The 13524-nt window shown below is 41.8% G+C and overlaps 2 protein-coding genes across 4 annotated transcripts in view; one reads left to right on the top strand and one right to left on the bottom strand.

Annotated features, from left to right (window-relative positions):
* Window positions 1–1772: 1772 nt before the first annotated feature.
* Window positions 1773–8933, bottom strand: LOC119739457 (malonyl-CoA-acyl carrier protein transacylase, mitochondrial-like). Of its 2 annotated transcripts, none has more exons than XM_038214420.1 (6): window positions 8452–8933; window positions 6913–7131; window positions 6609–6820; window positions 5561–5648; window positions 5160–5377; window positions 1773–3687 (listed from the first exon to the last, which is right to left on the bottom strand). In XM_038214420.1, the coding sequence occupies exons 1-6, from the start codon at window positions 8810–8812 to the stop codon at window positions 3292–3294; spliced, it is 1494 nt and encodes a 497-aa protein (XP_038070348.1). In that variant the 5' UTR covers window positions 8813–8933; the 3' UTR covers window positions 1773–3291. The 2 variants fall into 2 exon arrangements, with proteins under 2 accessions (XP_038070348.1, XP_038070349.1); XM_038214421.1 differs by having other exon boundaries at window positions 8506–8927.
* Window positions 8934–10490: 1557 nt separating this feature from the next.
* LOC119739195 (beta-1-syntrophin-like) overlaps window positions 10491–13524 on the top strand; it is a 37576-nt gene continuing 34542 nt past the window's right edge. Inside the window, exon 1 of one of the 2 annotated variants that reach the window (XM_038214033.1) lies at window positions 10491–11230. In XM_038214033.1, coding sequence (XP_038069961.1) covers window positions 10720–11230 — 511 coding nt within the window. In that variant the 5' untranslated portion in view covers window positions 10491–10719. The remainder of the gene's footprint in view (window positions 11231–13524) is intronic. The other variant, XM_038214032.1, reaches the window with a different exon arrangement.

Below are 13524 nucleotides of genomic sequence, written 5' to 3'. Positions count from 1 at the left end.
TTCTTTTTGACGTTACCAGGAAAGTACTTTTCCCCCCATATCACGCCTGTTCTATCAGTTGTTTGCCAAAATTTGAAATAAAGGATTCCATTTGATTCCCCAAACGAGTCTTACAAAATGTGTGTTGTTATTGGGTGTATTTGAACAAGTAGCAGTAGATTATACGGGGAGTTAGGTTGGTGCAGTGATCCTTTCCTCGCCTTCGATCTCTATGGCCCGGGTTCGATTCCTGCCGTGGTCTACATGTGGATTGGGTTTTCCTCCAAAACATTTTTCTGGCCCCCCCCCCCCCCAACTCTAAAACTAATTTCTTCATGGGTGTTTCTTCAGGCTCGCGAGGGCGCTTTTGAGGAATCCTTGGTTTCATTACCAGAAATAAACGACATTCATAATATACCTAAACTGACTGCTTTGAATGGTGGTGTACTATAGGGGGGAAATTAACACGTAAAGATTCTTCAGGTTTGTGCACTATTACTTAAAGGCATTATGGCCAAAACTCCCCGAAAATTTTGTTTTTGATTGTTTACTTATCCTTTTTTCAAAGGTTTAGCTGAAAGGAAACTAACCCAATGTCTTAACTGTTTCCGAGAAAAGACGGACAAATAGACAGGCGGTTTACATCGGTCGCGTCGGACATTTTGTGGCATACGTGTTCGTATTTCCAGCCGTATCCATTCAGTGTATGGTACACGTTGTGTATGTGTCACATAATGCACACAGCACCAATACCAGAGTTGTAACGAGTCACTGATTTTTGTGACTCGAATCGAGTCGAGTCATTTTAAAGAAGTGACTCGAGTCAAGTCGAGTCAGTTTAAAGAAGTGACTCGAGTCGTGTCATTAGGTCAAAAGGTCGAGTCGAGTCAAATATTTAGCTCAAGTCAATTCTAGTCACGAATATTTGAACACTACCGGTATGTACCAAAATTTATAAAAGGAGGCCATAAGTTTAACCAGCGTTCGAATCCAAGAGCTTTATAAGAAATCGCCCAAAGCCAATGATGAAACAGCAAATTAGAAAATGTGTTTAAAAATCTGGTTCCTGGATAGTATTTTGTGCGTTCTAGAACCATGAGGTGGGAGTCTGTGACACGTTGTATATTTGTACATGACTGCTATTCGCAAAGCGAAGTGAGCATAAATTTTGCACCGTAAGTCATTGCAAATACTTTTCCCAAAGTTTTGCTTTTATTTTTGGGACTCGAGTCTTATTAGCCTTCGCTCGAGTCGAGTCTTCTGATGAGGGAGTCGAGTCGAGTCACCAAAAGATGTGACTCGAGTCGGACTCGAGTCGAGTCATTGACTCGAGTCGAGTCATTGACTCGAGTCGAGTCATTGACTCGAGTCATTACAACTCTGACCAATACACAGATGTTGTTTCTCGCACGGTGGCAGAATGCAATGCACTGTGAGGCAGGGTTCACAACTAGCACTCAACAGCTTAATTTTTGAGAGTCATAATTTTGACCCCCGAAATTTGTTCTTGCAAGAATACAACAACGTCCAGTATTTAAAGGATGGTTGTGTGGACATTTATATCCTACTTTGAATGCTCTTTCCAATTAATATCATTTCGTTTAAAACGTGTTTTGTAGCCCAATTGGGCACATTCCAGAACGTAATGTCCCTTTAAGAAAATTGGTCCATTTGCATTTTTGAAATAATGCACAGGCCACACAAGTGTCTTCTTCAGTTCCAGTATGGAGTCAATACGCATTAAATTAAAATACGAATGAAATCATACTAGTGAAACGACAAACGCCCAAAACTACACAACATGAGCACGCTCATTTAGTATGACAACAATTTACCTGTTACTTTTAATAACTTTCAACAGCATTTGGACGCTTTCTTAACATAGGTTCCAGCTCTGATGAACTACTTAAAAACCTGAGCGTAATAAATATTTATATCTGTGCCAGAAACTGGGGACTTTTTCCCGCGGCAGTGGACTTTTTTTTCACGGCGGTTTGAAACACGCCATGGGCTTGAGCTGCTTATGTTGCTTGGTTGGTTGGCGAGTGGGCGGGTTGCTTGGTTTGTTGGTTGTATGACAGCTTTGTGACACTGATGCGCATGCGTCTAATTTGCATATTAGATCACGCCCCATTGCATTGCCAAATTCGCGGTTGTACTGTTCGTGGAACCGCCATGGGTTGTACCACTTGGTACTTGTTATTGTCAAAATGTTTTTGATTCCTGTAAGTATTGCTCCCTGCAGCCTAGTGACAAGATGCAAAGTCTGCCCAACCATTCCACTATATTTAAACTTGTGTGCGCATGTAAGAGTTGTGTATGATAAGAACTACAAAATCAGTTCACATTTTTCTATGCCAGGACAAAAAATTCAGCCTCACAATAACAGCCTTGAAAAAACTGGAAAATTATTTGAAATCTAAAGTTAAGCCAAAAATTTCAGCCACAGTATATCACATGGAATAAAAATAGTTACGGTTTCATATTAACATCAGCTGACAATATCTTATATAGATTAATAAATGTATACATGTAGTACAACGACTTAGTCTACAGCTTTGCCTCTATTATATTTGAAAGTTAAATGTACGAACGTCTGGAGTAAAGGGGTGGTCAAAACGTCATCACATATCTTCTTGGTCCTTGCTTGCTGATGTACATTATGTACATGTCTAGCCATGCAACAAACCTGGGTAGATTCGTCCTGAATGGGCTCCGTGCACCAACAAAGAGGGCGCGTTTTTAACACTTTTGAGAAATCGGTGGACGGGACTGTAATGTGTACTGTAATGTACTGGTTCGCGCGCAAAGTACGCACGACTTCCTGAATGTGCCTAAGCTATAGCAACAGTGGCTTCGCGTGTGCATCAGGCATCGTCGGCGCGCGAATACGTTCCAATTTAACTTGCGATGGTCTCCCAGACTTATCCCCGCCCCCAATAACTTTCGATCATTCGAAATACGCAGTGGATGGACTGGAAACCAGTCTAGGTCACCCCCAACTCTCCTTTTCTGGCAGTTGGAGGAGTACTTGTGCACGGAACCCCTAGAAGGCAATACTAGTCCAAGGCAATTCCAGCATTACAAAAGTGTAATGTCCGTGACAGAGCCATCCAACCAATTCAGAGAAATGATCCAAAAACTCCTAGTCTTAAATCTCCTGGATCGTTACTTGATGATGGATACATAAGATTTGGATGGATGCATTGGGGTCTTTTGAAAGTGATCACAAATACCATTTACTGTGGGTTAAGCACTGTTCTGCCTTAAACATGCTCAGAGTTTTTGACAAAACCCGTCGCCGTTTGCACATCACACATCGACTTTTGTGTAGGAGTGGAATGCCTTGAGGTTGTTCCTCTGTAAGAAACCTCCGAGTTGTTTCCCCGGCCCCACCTCAAACGTCTTGGGGAAGACGGCCCCTTTGCTGCGCTGGTACATCTCGTGCATGGTCTGCTCCCAGTGGATGGGTTCTATGAGTTGGCGTTTCAGCAACGTGCGGACGTGCTTCGGGTGACGGTACTGCTTCCCGTTGACGTTGGAGTGGACCTTAATGACGGGGGTGTCGAAGGGGACGCGGTCGACCGCGGAGTAGAAGGCCTCCCTGGCCGGGGCCATGAGCGGGGAGTGAAACGCTCCACTGACCGGCACGCGCTTGACCTTGCGTAAGGAGTAGTGACGGGACATTTCTTGGATGTAATCCAAGGCCTGAAACGAGACATCAAAACAGTGTTCTGATAATCTTTAATCGATCATTAAAGATCAGCAACTTCAATGTGAATCAAATTAGGTTTTGCCCTTCACCGACGTTTTTTTAAACACTGTATACTCAGTGTGTTACCTCCCGAGTGAAAGTTGGAAAAAATCACTCGGGTGGGACTCGAACCCACGACCTCCTGCTTTCTAGTGCAGATGTCTTACCACTCGACCACCGAGCTAACGGGATCGGTTGGCCGGTTCGAATCTGATGTACAGAGCAGCGGGTACCGCATAAACTATTATAAGATAAACTATAAACTATTATAAGATTGTATTTCAATATGGCAAACGTTTACTAATTTTATAGATTACATGTTGGGCATGCAAGAGATATTTTATGACGCAAGGAAATAGGAAGCAAACGGGCTATTTGTGTTTGCTACCTTTCTTCACACCCTTATTTTTTTATCTGAGCATTCTAGCAATAAACTTATGTTAGAAAATGTCACATTTTCCCACTAAGCCTGGTAGAAACGCTTTTTTGTTTATAACTTACGTCACAATGGCCAAGTTTTCTGACAGGTTTTCTGATACAGTAGGAACTAAGCTCAAGAAAAAAGACAGAGTGGTCCGAATATTTTTGGATTTTGATTACCAATAGGAATCTGAAAATTTGGACAAAATGGTGTCCTGAAATTAAATGTTCAAAAATTTACAAAACCAGGGCGTGGTCATTCCAGAAGTTTCTTAGATAATGGTGTGAGGCTGTGTTGCCACTATACTACCTTTAAATTATATTATATTGGGGATAATGATTTTACTTAAAGCTATAGTCCATCATTTGCAGCCATCCGAAAAAGTAACTGTCGTATTATTGTTGAAAAACATACTTGGTTGAAAGATAGTAAGTGGACTAAACTCCCTTAATCTTTCTGGCAAGCTATCATTTTGAAGTAATCAACAAAAGAAGGTCTTTCCAACGGTGCGTCTTAAGACGCACCGTAGGAAAATTTAAATTAGTAGTTCGTTTTGTTATTCGGCGCAGCACGCGCAAGCATTGGCACGACGCACAGGCACGCGCGGTTGCTATAATTCATCGGATCAGTGCGCGACATCGCGTATTGCTGCAATTCAAAACATTTCAAAACATGATTCAGCAACTTTTGATTTGAAATTGAGATCCTAGAATGCTGTTTTTCTCGGAATATACAGCTGAAGCTGAGCTGAAACTTCATCAGGTTAGTTGTTCAGTATCCTTCATTAGATTTTGAACACTTCTGTTGCTTCAAACGAACAAAATGCACAAATTACAAATGATGGACTATATCTTTAATAAGTAAATAAGGCCGCTTCAAAATAACATGGCTCTGGCTAGCAGTAACACAAGTCTATTTGAAGTGGCTCCAGCAGCTTCCATAGGCCAATGTGTAATTGCAAGCCATAACCACATAATTCGGACTCGGCCAAAGGTGTTTATTTACCTTTGTATGTCCAGCTAAGACCTTTGCCTCTGGGAACAGATGGGATGCGATGGTGCAGACTGGTACCTCGACTCCGTCTATTATGCACGTATCCATGGCCTCGCGACACATCATCTTGAAGCGTACACCGGGCCGGCCAATCACGGACAGCATACCGCTGGGTACCAGATCGGAAGCTCGCTGCATCGACTCGGCGCGGATTTTGATCAGATGTATGGCTGGTGATGAAGAAAAACATGTCTTTAACACATCACAATGATATCCTCAAGATCTTTCTTCAATGTTTCCATACAAGTATGAGGAATAAGACTTTCTCTAGATGTGAGACTATAAAATGTGCGAATCTAACTTGATTTCACATGACGTCTTACTACGCATACTCTGCTTAAGGACCAACTTACCGTCCTTGAACGCGAGGGCGCCAGAGAACACCAAAGCGGAGAACTCTCCGACACTGAAGCCAGAAGCAGCTACGCAATTTGCAACGGCCTGTGACATCAATAAAATAACAGAAAATATAATGGTTAGGATTCAACTCAATATAAGGTTTTGCCCTTCACTGATGTATAAACATTGTTACCTCCCGAGTGAAAGTGAGAAAAAAATCACTCGGGTGGGACTCAAACCCACGACCTCCTGCTTTCTGGTGCAGATGTCTTACCACTCGACCACCCAGCTTGCGGGATTAGTTTGCTGGTTCAAATCTGATGTAGCAGCGGGTACTGCAATGAAACTATTCATAAGATGGAATTTGCGTCGGGGTGATGTAACTTCAATATTAGGTGGTCGTGGGTTCATAGTCCCACCTGAGTGATTTTTTCTCACTTTCACTCAGAAGGGGGAATGGAGGGGGGAGGGAACACACCGAGTATACAGTGTTTTTACATCGGTGAAGGGCAAAACCTAATGTTGAGTTTACATCGATCATCCCAACACGAATTTCATCTTAGAAATAGTCATCATAGTTCGAATCAGATATAGCAGCGGGTAATCAGGAGGTCGTGGGTTCGAGTTCCACCCGAGAGATTTTTTTCTCACAAACACTGGGGCAACACTGAGTACACAATGTTTATAAAAATATGTCAGTGAAGGGCAAAACCCAACATTGAATTTACATCACCTCGAAGCAAATTCCATCTTATGAACAGTTTCATTGCGGTACCCCTGGCAAATATCTGATTCAAACCAGCCAGCCGACCCCAGCAAGCTTGGTGGTTGAGTGGTAAGACATCAGCGCTAGTGAGCAGGAGGTCGTGGGTTCAAGTCCCACCTGACTGATTTTTTTTTCTCACAATTACTTGGGGGCAACACTGAGTAGACAGAGTTTATACAATATGTCGGTGAAGGGCAAAACCCAATATTGAAAGCGTATGTCAGCAATGCAATGAAGTAGCTCTAGACTCCATCTTTGTAACTGTGCAGGGGATACTGTAAGCAAGGAGCCCATACCTTCGGCTGTTCCTCTTTGAGTTTCTCCACGGCAGCCAGCGAGCACACCAGGACGGCTGGCTGGCTGTGCACGGTGCGGTTCAGCTCCTCCTGCGATCCGTTCAGACACAGATCCAGCAGGTCGTACCCGAGGATATCCGACGCGATGCTGAACATCTGCCGGACGTTGGGGTAGGCCAAAAGCTGACGCCCCATGCCTTGAAACTGAGAACCTGCACCCAAGACAATCACAAAGTATAATTTATATTTGTACCTAACAAGCAGCAAGGTCAAAACAAAACCGACAATACATGCACCTCAGTACCTTGTCCAGGGAACAGAAAGACAGTCATCTCTTTCGGATCAATCCGTGGTCTTTCTGTCTTCTGCGGCCGACGTCGATCTTCTCGGCGCTGAGGGATGTTTGAGAAGTCAAAGTCCTTCGTCGGTTCCTGTACTTGGGCTTCCTCAAGAAGTCGATGCATGGTTCGAATTCGCTGGGTTGCCTTCAACTTGGCTGATTGATCTTGAGGCTCACTAGTTTCTGAATAAAACAATTAAAACGTTGAATTGTCATCAAGGATTCCCAAACTTCCATTGTTCCAAGTTGCATAGTAAAGTTTGGGGGCAATCTCTGGAAATACAGTGTAATGGGTTATGACAAGCATCGCCCAAACGAAGATATCAACAAATTTAACGGCCATATTATCATTGGTGTCTCTAGATAGCTCAGTTGGTAGAGCAGCTGGTATGGTGTTCAAGAGCTAGTGGGTTTCGAATCCGGTCCATCAATTTTTCCTTGTTAACTCAAAAATTTGCATCAGTTGGTGTGCTTCTCTTGTGGTTTATTTGATGTTATGATTAAAAAAAAATTTAAAAAGGACAAATTTTGGGAGAACCAAAAAAGAAGAAAATTGACAAAGTGGGATTTGAACCTGTGACCTCAAAATTACTGTGATGGTATTCTACAAGCTGGGCTTTCAAGCCTAACAGAAACAGAATCAGTCTCAGAATCAGTGATAATGGTTGGGACGTGTACGTGTATGTGCACGCAGGTAGCCAGGGTTTTGTTTCCCTGTTGCAAAATAGAATTTTCGTCCCAGTTATATGTTTCGTCTCGATTATGCGTTCCTGATCCATTTTCGCCAGGCCGATTTTGTTTCTTGGCCAACTGATAGCAGTGGGATAGTTGGGGCAAAACCATAGAGCTATATTAAATTACTAGAGTGCTAACTCGTCATTGTGCGCGCGGAGACGCTTTGAAGCCGTCCTGGGCGCAGACATTTTGAATTCATGTGCGTGTTTGTAGAACATAATGAAATTAGATAGATTGAATTTTGAAAGTGTACTCTACATGCAACGTACGCGCAAGTAGAACATACGCAAACAACTTAAGCGCGTCATTGGCTGTTAAAACAACGTGACGGCAAGAAGCATCTGCAGCGAATATGCGCACGCGTTGCGCTGATTGCGTAGAGCAAAATGACACACTCATTTGCTGATCATGTGTTTCGGTTTTGGGCGTATTGGCTTCGATAGCCTACCGGTATGGAATACAAACGCAGATATGCAAATAGCCGTTCAAAAGCCATACAAAATTTCTAGGTCTCCATAGGTTTGTGCACAAACATGGATGCGCCCAGCAGGCATCACTATGTACACAAAGTTAGCGCTCTAGTAGTTTAAGCTCTATGGGCAAAACAGCGATAGGCCTTGTACTTTAGGATCTGGTACTTCTGAATCGAAACATGTACCAATGATGCACTGGAGTCCCTAAAGTCTGGGGCCTGATATCTCTTGAAGACAATACCAGCGACTATTAGAGGTTTCAAAGAAATCCCATAAATCCATAGTCTAGTTGCACCTCGGACCCCTGATGCCTCTGATACAGTACCCCTGGCGTTCTCATTATCATCACCATCTTTGCTCTCGGACCCAAGATGCCTTCTCTGGAGGACAACTCCCATCCTCTCGTGGTTCAAGAATCTCGGATGGCAGCATCTCGTTCTCGAGACAATCTGTGACACGAGGCGAGGATTGCTCGCTCTCCTTACGCCCGACGGACGCAAGTAAAGTTGTCTTACTCCAATTGATAAAGGTGGAATCCTCAGACGAATTCTCCAGTTCCGATCTGCAAGGGTGGTGTGTCTTACAATTGGAGGATGCTGGAACATCTGCTGCATGGTCTGAAGTTTTGTCCAATTTTTAGTCAAAGTAGCTGCCATTGTTCGTAAATTTTCAAGACGTTTTTTTTCCACAAATTATACAGCTGACTGCAAGTGCATCGTCAGTTAGATTGCTCGGTGCGTTATACTTCAGCGTCTTCTACTTCTAGGAATAGTTATACTGTAAAAGAAAGATTAAAGATAAAACAAAACTTAATAAAAAGCTATGTTTTTTTTTTTTTTTTTTTTTAACTGTTGGTATTCTCAAAGGTGCATCCGCACAAGTGTTTCTTTTTTTTTGGGGGGGGGGCATTGATTACTTTGAAGAACCCTTCCTGTATGAGAATGAAAACCCATTATTATGTTTTGAACTCCTAGGCTAAACAGCTGGCGGAGGTCTGCAGATTTAATTTTTCTTTTCTAATTCATGGCTCTCAAGGAATATTTTTTTAAAGGGATGTATAAAAGTCCACCAACTATTTTGGTTGACAACTGACGCATGCGCAAATCACAATGGTCGACTTCCGTAAAAAAGCAAAGGCAAAAGACAAACACATGGGTCCTAAAAAAAAGTAACTAATTTCTTTGCATTTCACGGATAATACACCCTGCGTGGAACAATGCATGCTGGGTGGAACACTGCATGCTGGGTGAAACAATCAAAAGGGAACTGCCTAGCAAAAGGAAACCCTGTCACTTTGTCAAATTAAGACTAATTGTGAAAATATTCATTATTCTGAATGCAAACATTTACATTTGTATACAAACGCACTTGCAAACTTGAGTTCAATCATGAAGGAACGCCCTCCTCCTCCATGATTTAATAAATATAAATACTTAATTAATGACATGCGGGAAACCAGCATTTCCCCCCCCCCCACCCGACACACATGCCCCGCCCACTGCTCTTCCCAAGTTATGCCTTGCTTTAATAAGGCTCTCAAAATTCAGTTTGATAATGATTTGGCACCGTTTTTGGCTAATTATGCCATCTTTGCACACGCTTCATCTCGAAGTTTCCTTTGACTTTTTCAGGTTATTTCTTCAACATGTTAAAAATTAGTTCATGCACTTACATTATCACTATCAGCCAGAATCAATGTTCAAAAATGGATCAATCGATCACGCCGCGGATGTATGGAAGAAGCAAACAGCGCCGCACACGACTTTACTTGGAAAGTAAACACGCTCATCAATTTTATGCTTATAGTTCGCGGTAAAGTCATATTGCGCCAATGGTACATGTAAAGCATGAATTAAAAACACCAACTACACGTTTCTTCAAGAATGTGTTGTTGAGTTTTTTTATTTGGAACGTGATTTGAGAACCTTAAATGCCCCATGAATTTATTTGTGGGGGGCCTTTGTTTTACGTTTGGGGATCTCCCTTAATTTTTCAGTAAATTTCTTACTTCTCAAGATCGATGTCTTGGCTGGGGGAAGGGGGGGGGTCCTTAATTCACCCGCAGAGGAATCATGAAGCAAAACACACCGCACCCAGGTTTCAGTTTCATCATGGAGGAATTCCTCCATGGTTTCATGCAGTTAGTAATTGAGTCAAACAAGCGGCATCTTTTTGGAGGTGAAGAAAGTAAAGGAAAAATTATTTACATTTTTAATGAATCTTGATCTTAATTTCGGACGTAAGCACAAAAATAAGGAAATTTGGAATTTAAAAATAGCACCACGATGCAGCCGGCGGTCACTGCGACTTTTTTTCGTAAGCTAGCTTTGCATTGCAATTTAGTCACATCCCTCCTTTAAGAAAATTCATTTTCGTGTTCAATTTGATACAATACACGATGTTGACAAACAAGGTACCAGACCAAAGCAAATTTTAATTTCTTGGATTCATACTGTGTTTGCGGACGGAATCAGCATTCCGGATTTGCGGTAGGAAATACAGAAATAACAAATGAGGCGTTCAGCAAATTCAGGAAAAACATCGTGCGGTGAATTTTGTCAACATGATGGCTGCGGCCGGAGTTGCAAAATCTGGCCTTTTGGAGGTACTTGCAAGGGACCAGTGGTGCCGAATCCTGGCCACACTCGAAGAGGAAACCTTGACAATAAGTTTGGAGGACGGATATGAACCGAATGGCGTCTCAAACGGCGGGGGAACGGGCCCGACGGAGCAAAACAACAACCCGAGCAAAAACGATTCACTCCGCCATTCTGACTACTTGCACGGCGTACAAGGACCGGACACAATTCCCGACGCGATTGCAAACCAGAAACGCGTCGTAAAAGTCATCAAACATGAAGTGGGGGGCCTGGGAGTCAGCATCAAGGGAGGGAAAGAGAACAAAATGCCCATCATCATCAGTAAAATCTTCAAAGGTTTGGCGGCGGATCACACGGAGAGCCTTTACGTTGGGGATGCAATTTTGTCCGTGAACGGGGAGGACTTGCGAGACGCAACGCACGACGAGGCGGTGCGAGCGCTCAAGAAAGCCGGCAAGGAGGTGTCTTTGGAAGGTAAGTTGGTTGGTTGGATCACGTCGGAGTTATGAAACTGATTGCCATTACTGGTTTGGTATCGAAGAAGTTGCATTCTAATTATGTCTATAACTTATAAGAAGTAAATAGTAAATTCTTACTGATACTTTTATTTCATAGTTTTTTTTTAAACTAACAATTTTTTTTTATTATTAAACGTGAAAGTTTGGATGACTTATCCTTTTATTCTGAATTTGGTGTCAGTGTTAATAATATTTGAAAATGTATACACGAAGTACTCTGCACGTTCAGATGTTACTCTTTACAGTAATGTTAACTATGTGTAGAAAACAAATGAGTTTTTATTGTATAAAAAAGTTGTAAATTAGAGGTTGTATTAAGCCGGGATATAAAATCCGGTGATGAAAACTTTAAATCAATATTGGGTTATGGCCTTCATCCTTCATGGACGTATTTTATAAACACTGTATAGGCCTACTCAGTGTTGTCTGAATGCTCATGGAAAAAAAAATCACGGAAAGAATGTTGCGTCCTGATGCCACTTTTTTCATCATATTATTATTTCAATGATGGTCAGTCATTGCAAAAATGTTGAAAAGACATGAATCTGGGACTGAGAAACATTTTCAATTTTGTTAATTTTTTTTTTAAGAATGCACTCGACTCTCTACAGACTTTGTACACAATCAAAAAAGTGGTGTCTGGATACTACATTCTTTCCAGATTCACAAATCCAATATTAAATTTGCATCACCCCAGTGCAAATTCCATATCATGAAAGATAACTTTCACATTTACACAGGTAATTGCTCTCAATTTTGGCACGCCTATTGTCTGACCTTGTTGCGATTTTTTGTCCAAGCCTGGTGTTTTCTCCATTATGCCAAATCCAAAAAAATTTCAGTCTGAGAATTTCAACCAATCAATCATGTAGATAAAAGAAGCAGTCTGGTAATGTAATTGAAGTTGTAAATATGTCAGTCGGAGCAATGCATCATTCTTATCTCCGGAATTTATTGCTGAAACTTGACGCTGTGAGTGTGATGTTCTCAATCTTTTGTCCATCACATCAGGCTCTTCAAGAGTGGGTCAAGCTACCAATTTAAAACCCGTCACATTCCAGAGTTCTAAAAAGGTTTGGATTTAGAAAAGCAGCGCAGTAGAATTTGAAAACTGTAGGGTTCAAGAGAGGGTAGATCTTAGAAAAAAAATGTAATTAAAGGACGCATTGAATCCTCCTTGCTAACATCCGTGAAGAATTGGTCTTGTCCTTCAATGCGAAAAACCAATAATAACGAACCTGCCATCAAGGGTCCCCACTTTATCAGAAGATTCATGTTAGAACTTCTCAGCTGGTTTTGCAATTTGTGGCCATCCTTGAGAATTTGCCCTAAGGGTTGAGAGAAAGTCATGGGAAGACTCTTAAGAATAGGGGGGGGGGGGGGGGGGGGGTCTCATGGGAACATGAGCGGGCCAGAAACTGACAGACACAAAACCTGAGATATTTAAAATGTCATGAAATCTGGAGGCATCTGGAAAATTACTTGCGTGACACTTTGGCTCAAATTACATTTTTGGCTAGCATTATTGAACATACAATGTACATTCTTGACAGTACATGTACTGTACCGGTACCTATTAAAGATGTTGTGATTTGACATTCAGTAGTGTAAGTATACCTTGGAAACGAACAGGGATGGATTTTTTTCAAGCTTATTGGAAGTGAGGGGAGGGGTTGGGTGCTGGTTTGGGGGGGGGGGAGGGTGTGGTTGTGAGGAGGTGTAGTCTTTTTTTTTTCTTCTAAAAAAAATTATGATAAAAGGAATAAAAAAAGACACCGAAGGTATCTTTAATTCAATTAGCAAATAACGGTTACCTCTCAGCCATTCACAATTGTTGACATAATGACATTGTCAACAGTGCTCTTCAGCTGTGCACATACTGGCCCCATTCACTCCTGTGTGGACAATCCAGGGCTTTTGGGGAGATGAATTTGTTACAAAGGAAGTTGGCACAAAAGATTTGAGTATTGTTGAGCATGTTTATTTTTCTGTCAGGGAGGAGCATGTAAACAATCCCTCAGGTGTTAAAGATGGTGTTGATAAATGATATTTTTTATAAGAGGGTCTCATACAGCATGTTTAGGCAAAATAAAAATTAAAAAATACTTCTGTTTCCGATTTTTGGCATTCAAAAATAGGGAAGGCAGGTAGGGAATACATGTATATTTTTTTGCCAATTTTATTCTGTACGATCATATGGATGTGTCTGCGTGTAGTCAAGGTTAAAGGTAGAAATTGATGGTTTTGGAT

The sequence above is a fragment of the Patiria miniata genome, unplaced genomic scaffold (genome assembly GCF_015706575.1).
Source record: "Patiria miniata isolate m_02_andy unplaced genomic scaffold, ASM1570657v1 HiC_scaffold_30, whole genome shotgun sequence".
NCBI classification, from domain to species: Eukaryota; Metazoa; Echinodermata; class Asteroidea; order Valvatida; family Asterinidae; genus Patiria; species Patiria miniata.
The sequence above is the reverse complement of the archived record's forward strand: the minus strand, read 5'-3'. Positions and strand labels throughout refer to the sequence as shown.

Bases quoted from the DNA above. Each gene is read 5' to 3' on its own strand.
- LOC119739457 (XM_038214420.1), bottom strand. From the start codon at position 8,812: ATGGCAGCTACTTTGACTAAAAATTGGACAAAACTTCAGACCATGCAG. The intron at 5,649-6,608 runs GTATGGGCTCCT...TTGATGTCACAG, and splicing joins TCAAAGAGGAACAGCCGAAG to GCCGTTGCAAATTGCGTAGC. The intron at 3,688-5,159 runs GTAAATAAACAC...GTCTCGTTTCAG, and splicing joins TCTTAGCTGGACATACAAAG to GCCTTGGATTACATCCAAGA.